At 40.4% G+C, this 8,778-nt stretch overlaps 2 protein-coding genes and 1 non-coding gene across 3 annotated transcripts; 2 read left to right on the forward strand and 1 right to left on the reverse strand.

Annotated features, from left to right (window-relative positions):
- Positions 1-1,722: 1,722 nt before the first annotated feature.
- Positions 1,723-3,544, forward strand: LOC139212995 (mesenteric estrogen-dependent adipogenesis protein). Its single transcript, XM_070843592.1, has 5 exons — positions 1,723-1,967; positions 2,065-2,201; positions 2,555-2,682; positions 2,796-2,969; positions 3,090-3,544. The coding sequence occupies exons 1-5, from the start codon at positions 1,768-1,770 to the stop codon at positions 3,117-3,119; spliced, it is 669 nt and encodes a 222-aa protein (XP_070699693.1). The 5' UTR covers positions 1,723-1,767; the 3' UTR covers positions 3,120-3,544.
- On the reverse strand, positions 3,472-7,300 carry alox5ap (arachidonate 5-lipoxygenase-activating protein). The gene is made up of 5 exons (XM_070843593.1): positions 7,090-7,300; positions 6,878-6,953; positions 5,136-5,206; positions 4,028-4,109; positions 3,472-3,790 (listed from the first exon to the last, which is right to left on the reverse strand). The coding sequence occupies exons 1-5, from the start codon at positions 7,154-7,156 to the stop codon at positions 3,628-3,630; spliced, it is 459 nt and encodes a 152-aa protein (XP_070699694.1). The 5' UTR covers positions 7,157-7,300; the 3' UTR covers positions 3,472-3,627.
- Positions 7,301-8,308: 1,008 nt separating this feature from the next.
- trnae-uuc (transfer RNA glutamic acid (anticodon UUC)) lies at positions 8,309-8,380 on the forward strand. Its single transcript has one exon. It is a non-coding gene; the product is annotated as a tRNA-Glu (tRNA).
- The last annotated feature ends 398 nt before the right edge of the window (positions 8,381-8,778 follow it).

Consider the following 8,778-nt stretch of genomic DNA (forward strand, 5'->3'; position numbering starts at 1 on the left):
TGTTTGTGATAGTTTGTCTCTGCCTGGCGTGTGTGCTATGGGGCAATCCATCATGATTTATTGTTCTCAACACAGGGCAGGTATTGTTTGCACTCTCACATGAGAGAGAGGTATCATGAAAGGAGGCTGAAAGGCACGTTTTCTGTTATAGGCCATGCAAGACTGGTGGAGACGTCCAGAACAAATGAGTCAACAGTGTCCTGACCACGGAGTCTAAACACGGACTTCGTGGCCACAAAAATTAAACTGGCTGATTCTGCTGTGAAACCACACTTGTGACTGTTCACATTTTTGTGGGGAATAAGTGAACAGAACGGAAAAGAAACCCAAATGAGAGAGCTGTACCCTGTAGCAGCTTAATAGTCTCAGACACAACTGGGGAAAGTTTGTAAAGTCACTTTATTAAACATTTACAGGTGGCAATAAAACTAGAAAACCATGTGATGTATGAATTCATTAATGAAAGCCTGCAAATGAATGAATTAAAGCACATTTATGTCATCTCACATTTGGCTCTTTAATCAGTTTCTAATGAGGGGCTGTGGTTTTCCTTCTCAGTTGAAAAGTCAAGTAGCTTCAAGTCATAAAGTCTAGTGTCATCAGACTTAATATCTTAAGTATTTATTTATTTGTCTATTAATTGTTTGGTTTTTTTTTTTTATAATTATGATTAGCATACTTACTTATGTATGCGTGTATGCGTGTGTGTGTGTGTGTGTGTGTGAGGAAGAGCCGCCCAGCCCTGATAGGAGACTCGATCAGCTAATAAATTCCTCAAAAGTAACTTTGGGAGACTTGTGTCACGTGAAGTGTAATGAAACAGGAAGTAAATAAAGTAAATTCCTTCACAATAAAAGCTCAAGCGCTGAATCTCACTAATATGGATCTCACACACACACACATTAAATATATGTAAAGTAGGAATGCTTTCAAAAATATAAAACTTTATTGTTTATTTTTTATCCATTTACAAAATGCAAAGAGAGCAAACAGAAGAAAAACAAATCTATATTTGGTGTGACCACCCTTTACTTTCAAAACAGTACCAAACAGGTGCTAATGATCATCAGCTTCATATGTAGGTCAAAGTGAAACAGAAACATTAAAACTGGGTGGTTTGCTCACTTTGCATTTTGTAAATTAAGTTTTATATTTTTTGAGAGCGTTCTTACTTTACAGCATTTCTTTACACCCACATAAGACTTTTGCACAGTACCGAATATCTTTGACTTCAGCAACACATCATCTAATGGGGTTTTTAACTCTACTTTTGTTGTACTTTTATTTTTATTTTCGCAATTAATTGTTTCATTTGGTCTATCAAATGTCAGAAAATAATGAAAGATGACAATTACAATTGTCTAGAACCAAATGTGGTTTATTCAAAAGATATTCTATTTACAACAATTTGTATGTAACAATTAAAGAAGCTGGGCGTTGATGCTTGATACTGAGTTTTACAATTAAAAAGAAAACTGCTAAAAAAAATTTAAACGTTTCTCATAACATATCAAAACTGCTAATTAATACTTTTTTTTTACAATCACAGTGACTTATATCAGACAAAGTCAGTAGGTGTGTTTACTTACTACAACACGCAGCAACATAAAACAGTCCCAGTGCGGAGCGGAAGTGTGGTCGTGTAAACACCAGCAGCTTGACAGAGGCTGGATGTTATTAAAGCTGCAGACCGGAGTCAGGCGTCAAAACACAGCAGCAGCAGCAGCAGGAGGAGAAGGAGGTGCTGTGGGAGAAAAGAGAGACATAATGACGATAAACAAGCTGTCCCCCAGCAGAGTGACAGTCACGGAGGTGCAGGAGTTCCTCGCAAATCCTCCGGCCGGTTTCTCCGTGGAGGCGCTCAGCTCGGGATACCGAGTCCACTGCGATCCGGAGGACAGCCTGGTGCTCGTGGATGACTTCTACTCCTGCAGAGGGAAAATAGCTTTCCACAACTCGCTGGGAAGGTGAGGAAGCACACTTAGAAACACACACATATATTCATATTCTCCAAAAAAAAAAAAAAAAAACCCTCAGAACTCTCTGATTTGTTTTCCAAAACAGGAAAGTGAAAATGCAAAACCTCTGGGAGTACACCAGCAGGAGGAAGAGCCTGCTGTCCAAGAGGATCTACCTGCTCGTGTCTGCCTGCCAAGGAAACTTGTCAGTGAGCAGCAGAAAGGCAGCCAGTGAAGCCAGAGGTACCTTAAAGTGTTCACTCATGTCACCACAAGACTTCAGCACAACTTGGACTCACGTTTCAAAACACTTAAAGTGTCATTTGTGGGCAAATGCAATGAAATAACAACACAGTGAAGAAAGAAATTCTCCTCAAAGGCACCACTGGAATTTTGTTTGTGTGTTTTACTGCTCTGAGTGAGTCTTGCAGTTTGGTGTCGTGGGTGACTCATGCCGGCTTCCTGGCTCGAGACATTTGGGTGGAGTAGAGACATTACAATGGGAGCACAGTACTTAAGGCACATGACGAAAGGGTTTTTTTTCTGCACACTCTTCTTGCTGACTTCTTCCCCGTGTTCCCCATGAATTAACCCAGGCCCTGCATCAGTGCTGCAGCAGTACGTGGTGTCCATCGACAGCAGCGATCCTTTCATCAAGTGGCAGATGGAGAAAGGCCTGGACTGGACCATCTCCTCCGTGGCCGGGGAAAGCTACAGGGTGGATGTAAGCAGGGCTTTATGGTCGCTTTTCCATTATTCAGTACATTCCCGGTGTTATTGTTTGTTTGTTTTTTTCTTTTGATTATTTGCTGATTGAGTTACTTCTCCTTGTGCCAGATTGACTTGACTGAACTGCTGGAGAGTTGGGTGGCAAATAACAGCCACATCTTAGCTGACAGACAAATACAAGTCAAACCTGTGTGGAGAGACGCCTCCTTCACCCTCAAATACTATTCAGATGCCCTCTTTGACTTCCCACACTGGTTCGGCTTCAGCAAAAGAACCTTTAAGGTCAGTCGCTCTTTTTCTTCTCATTACGTGTTAATAGTGGTCTTAACATTTTCTGTATTTGTCGTGTGCACGGGCACTTGTGTAACTTGTCTCCTCTGCCTGTATCTGTGCCCATTGCAGCTGAGACTGACACGGGGCAGCAGTGGATGAAGGGCACGGTTAAATCGATGGGAGTCTGCTGCTGGATCCGCTTCTTCAAGAGAGTTTCTTGATCAAGACAAATGGTTGTGTACCAACCTGCCAGGTGAAGGACTGGCCTGCCTCTTGGGACGGCACGATACCTCACAAATGCTGTTCGGTCCAGATATTTTCTTCTGTTCAGTGGGTGGAAACCACTGACAAGGACCGACAAGGAAGTTCTGAGTGCCAAAAAGTTTATTTAGGCAATTTCTGTGCAATTTCTAAGAGTGCTCGATATATGCTACAACTGTTATATGAGTGGGGGTTGATGGTTCAAATCTGTGCTCCTGCAGAATTAAAGATTTGTAGACTTTTGTACACATTTGTGAGAATTTGTTTTAATTTTTTTTAACACGCTCAAATACAATAAAAGCTCTTTTGCAAAACAAAAACAAGATTAGTTCTGTTTAATACAATTGCCATCAGTTAAAATATAAATGCAGGGAAGAGTTGTTGCCGCTATGTGACGCACACTGGACTAAGGGAGGAGCAAAAGAGCCGATGCAGCGCTGGTGATGGTCTCCACATATTCTTTGTAGTCGCTACGGTAGTGGCGCATCAGCAGGTAGTTGAAGATGCCCACAATGCACATCATAAGCAGGAAGAAGAGGATGCGTTTCCCAAACAGGTAGCCTGGGGTGCTGCAGAGAAATGTGATGAAAGCATTATCAATCAATCTTTATTTATAAAGCGCCAATTCATAACAGCGTTATCTCAAGACGCTTTCCATAAAGAGCAGGTCTACACCAAACTCCTTAATTAAGAGAGAGACCCAGAATTAAGGATTCAAGAATCCCCACATCAGGTATCAGTACTTAATACAGGCATTAATTAGACCGTGCCTCCAAACACACTGTAGGGCGCTCATGTTCATTTACCTTTGAGAGGTTTGTCCCATGTATCCAACAAAGTACTTCTGCCTGACGACAAGATAGATGATCCCAGCGAAGGCAGCAGGAGCTTCAAACAGAAGACAGAAACAGAAAAAAGTCCTGTGTATAATCTGTGAATGGTTCCATAATGCACCATATGGCCAAAAGTATATGGACTCCCCCGTCCTCTTGAAGTCTGGGGCTGTGTTTCATGGTTTGAGGTGGGAAGTCTCAATGACACAACACACTATGATATTTGAGACAATACTGCGTTTCTATCACGTGGCATGTTTTTGTTTCTCTGTTTGCCTTGATGAAAAATGACTTCTGAGTACATTCTGCACTGTAGCCCACAAAACTAGCACGTACATGTCAGCCCGACTCCCTGGAAATTCCCATTTCTGCTTTACACAGTGTAGGCACTGTTAGAGGCTCACTGTATGATGTACTGTGGCGTGTTTTATATTCTAATGTAATGTGTTGACACGTGGTTACGGTGAATCTCTCGTGCAAAGGGCCAGTATGCTTTCCTTTGCAAGCACAAAGGTCTCTTGTTAAAAGTGGTATTAAAAAAAAGCTAATTAAATAAGTATTTACATGAGCCTTAAGGGCCCCTGCTGATAAATTGAAGTGTATAAAGGTTAATAGTCCTGAAAAGAATATGACTAATAAGAGGTGTAAGTCGAGTTTAATGTTTTAGTGGACATGTGAATCTATTTTTGCCTGGAAACGTAACAGCCCATTGTAAGTATTATCAGATGAGTATGTGTTGGATTTAAGGGAGTCCATGAAATAGAGGGAACGCCTGCACACTCTCTGAATCTAAAAGAGTTAAAATACAGAATGTTAAAGTTGAAGTATTATATAGTGAATTTGAACATTTATCACGTCAATAAATTCTGCAGGGGGATTCTGCTCTGGAGACCACGGTTTTTGAATGAGACGTGTCACAATCACATATTGCATGTTTTTAAAGGTCAAGTGTCCAGATGTGTTTAACTATTCTTAAATGTGTGCCTGTCTTTCTTCAGCTCAATTTACTCTGTGTGGGTGTGTTCTGTTTACAGGACCAAAGTGTGACATGCCTCATACACAGAAACCCATTAATGATTACCTTGACTGAGGCACAGACCCGCACACCACATCACTGCCAGGAAAGTGGAATAAGCATCCATGCAGTTGCGACTGAAAGAAGCGCAAACAAGAAGTGTATTTAGCACATTTCAAGGAAGTCACCTGCAATGCGAAACTATGAAGCAATCTGCAGTCTGTTGCAGACAGTGTGGTGATACTGAGCCCGTTTTCAATGGCTGTTGGGAAATAGTTTGAAACTGCAGAGCAGAGGTGGCTGTGAAAGAAGAAAAAAAATCGCAGGGTTAAAACAGTGCATGTGCTACAAAACCCAGTGCAGCTTTCCGAGTGTTGGAGGAACAAAGTTGGAATGGGAAGCCAGGAAAAACTGAGCCCACTCTCAGTCTGCTCGGGCTGGCTGTTGCAATAATTTGCAATAATCATTACAGTATGTTGCACAGATCCGTGTCCCTCAAACCTTTTTCAGTGTTGCACGTGTCAGGAGAGACATCCACAAAACATCACACACCTCAGAATCATGATCTTCAACCTGTTGATTTGAAGCCTACAAGATAAGAGACACATCTGGGGGGGGGACATTTTAATTTTCTTGTGAAACGCTGGATACATTTACCTCTTTACACCTCTAAAAACCTTTTAAAATGAAAAATAAATCACTGGTTTAGAGGGTTTTTAGAGGCTTCAGATCACTGCCTGAATAATCCCAACTGTGTAGCTGAGTTGTTTGTACTTTAAAAGCAATGAAATGCATTGCACTACATTGGAAATGTAAAAAAAAGTGCAATGGACGAGAGCTATAACAAAGGCGAGTAGTTTAACATTACCAAATGTTTGCCTCACATTTTAGAGGTGTGTAATTTTTTTTGGAAATAATCTCATTACCTCCAAGACAGGATGTGGCTCAAATATTTCCTTTTAAAAACAGGAAGTGCCTTGTTGCTCCTGGACTAATGAAACAACCAAGAGAAAAATTAGATTTCAAGCTTCAGTCCAGCTAAACATTGACGTGATGAGGTGTGCTCGGCATGAAACATACTTATCTGTCCTGCTACAGCTTGTTGGTGGTTTTCATTCATTTGTTTTGGTTTAATTAATTTGTTGGCTATTTTTCCAATTAACTGACTGAATGTGTTATCTCTAAAATGTCTGGGGAAAAAAAATGGACAAATCACAATTTACAGTGTTTTTCCAGCATTTTTCATAAATCAATTAACAAAATAGTAGTACACTTATCAAGTAATTGTTAATTTGAATGTTAAAATGAGGAACCAAACAAGTCCGGTACATTCACCCATGAGCTGACGTTTAATGTGCTGAGTGGTTTTGTAATGAGTGAAAAAGTCACATTTTAAAAATTTGAAACAGAGCAAGACTCCAGCAAGTTTGAAATGTCCACAGGCCACAGGATCCAAACGTATGAGCAGTTTTCACTGCTTTAAGTTTAACAGGACACTGCAAATGACGATGAGTCACCTTACAAGCTGGGACGGAAGAATACATGTTTTCCTAATGGATATTCTGGCTTTCCCAGCAAGCATTCAAATGAGCAGTGTACCAGCTATATTCCCCCTATTTGGGATTGTTCAGGCAAATGAGGACAGCCTCTCAATGGGGGTAGTGTTTGGGGGAAATGCTAAACCAGATGGAAAGTTTTTAAGTGTTATAGTAGGAAGTAAAAATAGCATGAATTCATCTGTCGTTTCACTGGTTTACATGAGATATTATAGTTATTATATTATATAGTGACAAAGAAGGGGCACTCACTTGGCACAGGAAACTCGCTCAAAAGCAGATGTGTTGGAGCTTTTGCACTCCTTCTCTACCTTCAGGGCAAAGAATGCTAAAAACACAAAGACCATTAATGATACCACAACATAATTTTACTCAGTTTCTTTAGAGTCTAAAAAATGTAAGTTAAATTAATAAATTAAATTAAAAGTTATCTGTGACACAGGATGCTCCTTGCTGTTTCTCACCATTCTGAAGTACGCTGATGAGGGTGACGATGACCAGCAGATAGATGTTTTCCACCACTTGATCCATGATCACTGTGTAAGCTGTCGGAGCAGGTGGACCGAGAGGCCGAGGGGAGACGTCCAGGAGTGTCTCTTGGCGGCCAGCTGCAGAGCATAAACCTGATGTGTCCCTCTATCTCACCACATACTCTCCCATCCCACCTCCATCCCACATACACACTTGTTTGTGGCTTCCTCTTTATGCAAATGATGCTCTGACTCAAACAAGTTGACTGGCACTTCCTGCATGTGTGCGTTTGTGTGAGGCTTACCAGATTGCACGCACATGCACACATGGAGGAAATTTATACGTACGTTATTGTATATTTTGGTTTTCTTTGGTGGGCCTTTATAGTGTATTTATGGCAAATGTGCAAGATCAATGCATGGGAAACCTGTTAATATTATTCATATGACAGGATGTGCTCTAGGCAAGTTGAAATATCAATGGACCTTTTACACAGCAGACATTTTGACTTGCCATGGTAGAGAAATTAATTCCATTTAATGGCTCATCAATGTTATTAATTTCACTTGAGCTCTTCCTTCTGTGATAAGTCAAAACGTTTGCTGCAGTGGGGAAAGGTTTTGCTCTGTAAGTACAGTAAAATACAGCTACTTACAAGCTGTCTCAATGACAGTCAAACAGCACCTGCATGTGCTTTTGAATGGTAATGCAGCATTTAAATCCAACAGAAGTTACACACAAGGAATGAATGAATCCAAATAAAGCCACTAACTCATCCATTACATTGCTCAGTTATAGTCAATTAGGACATACAAGTGCATGTTATATTGTTAAGTGATTAAGATTAAATTGGCTAGAGATGTATGGCATACATTAAAGATAAAGGTAAAATGTGAATTCCCTTCGGAAGTTCAATCATTAATATGTCATTTACAGACACAGTATGGACATCAAATTACTAACAGGCCAATTTTGAGATCTTCTTTTGAATTTTGAGTTTTACAACTGAGTAAGCAACAATGAAACCAGAACAAGGGAGACGTGACAGTACACAATGTAAACAGTAGGCGTACTCTTAGTGAAACTAAGTTAAAAGTACGCGTGATTATCGGTGTTTTCACCAAGTGAAAATGCCCATATTTAGCGAATATATCAACGTACAATGTGGATCATGAGTAGTCAAAGTCATAAAGAAGGACGGCTCACTTCACGTCCCATATGGTCTAGCGGTTAGGATTCCTGGTTTTCACCCAGGCGGCCCGGGTTCGACTCCCGGTATGGGAACGACTCGTTTTTGATCCACTGATCTTTCAAATTTTCTCATGAAGTTTACTAAACTGTAGTTAAATATGTGTAACATTCATTTATGCGTAGCTAATAATTATCAGCTTGACATTACTCACTGACGGCCACTTTCACGCAAAGACCACTAGATGTCTCATCGAGGCCTGTGGAGACAGACTGGGCTGATTTACATACAAAGTCAGATGTCTGTGGTGCCATACTTATATCATTATTTGATATTCTGTTATAATGCTGTACTACACTGTGTTACACAGCACTTTTATAGTATAAAAATCATCATTACCTACTTGTATGGTCTACTCTGTTTAAATATACTAGACTTGCTGACTTTGCTTTTAATCACTCCTCTCAGTTCACCTAATTTTATCCTTATCTGC

This window comes from Pempheris klunzingeri, chromosome 14 (genome assembly GCF_042242105.1).
Source record: "Pempheris klunzingeri isolate RE-2024b chromosome 14, fPemKlu1.hap1, whole genome shotgun sequence".
NCBI classification, from domain to species: Eukaryota; Metazoa; Chordata; class Actinopteri; order Acropomatiformes; family Pempheridae; genus Pempheris; species Pempheris klunzingeri.

Coding starts and splice junctions, on each gene's coding strand:
- LOC139212995 (XM_070843592.1), top strand. CDS start 1,768: ATGACGATAAACAAGCTGTCCCCCAGCAGAGTGACAGTCACGGAGGTG. Junction 1,968..2,064: donor TTCCACAACTCGCTGGGAAG/GTGAGGAAGCAC, acceptor TTTCCAAAACAG/GAAAGTGAAAATGCAAAACC. Junction 2,970..3,089: donor TCAGCAAAAGAACCTTTAAG/GTCAGTCGCTCT, acceptor TGCCCATTGCAG/CTGAGACTGACACGGGGCAG.
- alox5ap (XM_070843593.1), bottom strand. CDS start 7,156: ATGGATCAAGTGGTGGAAAACATCTATCTGCTGGTCATCGTCACCCTC. Junction 6,954..7,089: donor CATCAGCGTACTTCAGAATG/GTGAGAAACAGC, acceptor TTGTGTTTTTAG/CATTCTTTGCCCTGAAGGTA. Junction 4,110..5,135: donor GGGTCTGTGCCTCAGTCAAG/GTAATCATTAAT, acceptor TTCTGTTTGAAG/CTCCTGCTGCCTTCGCTGGG.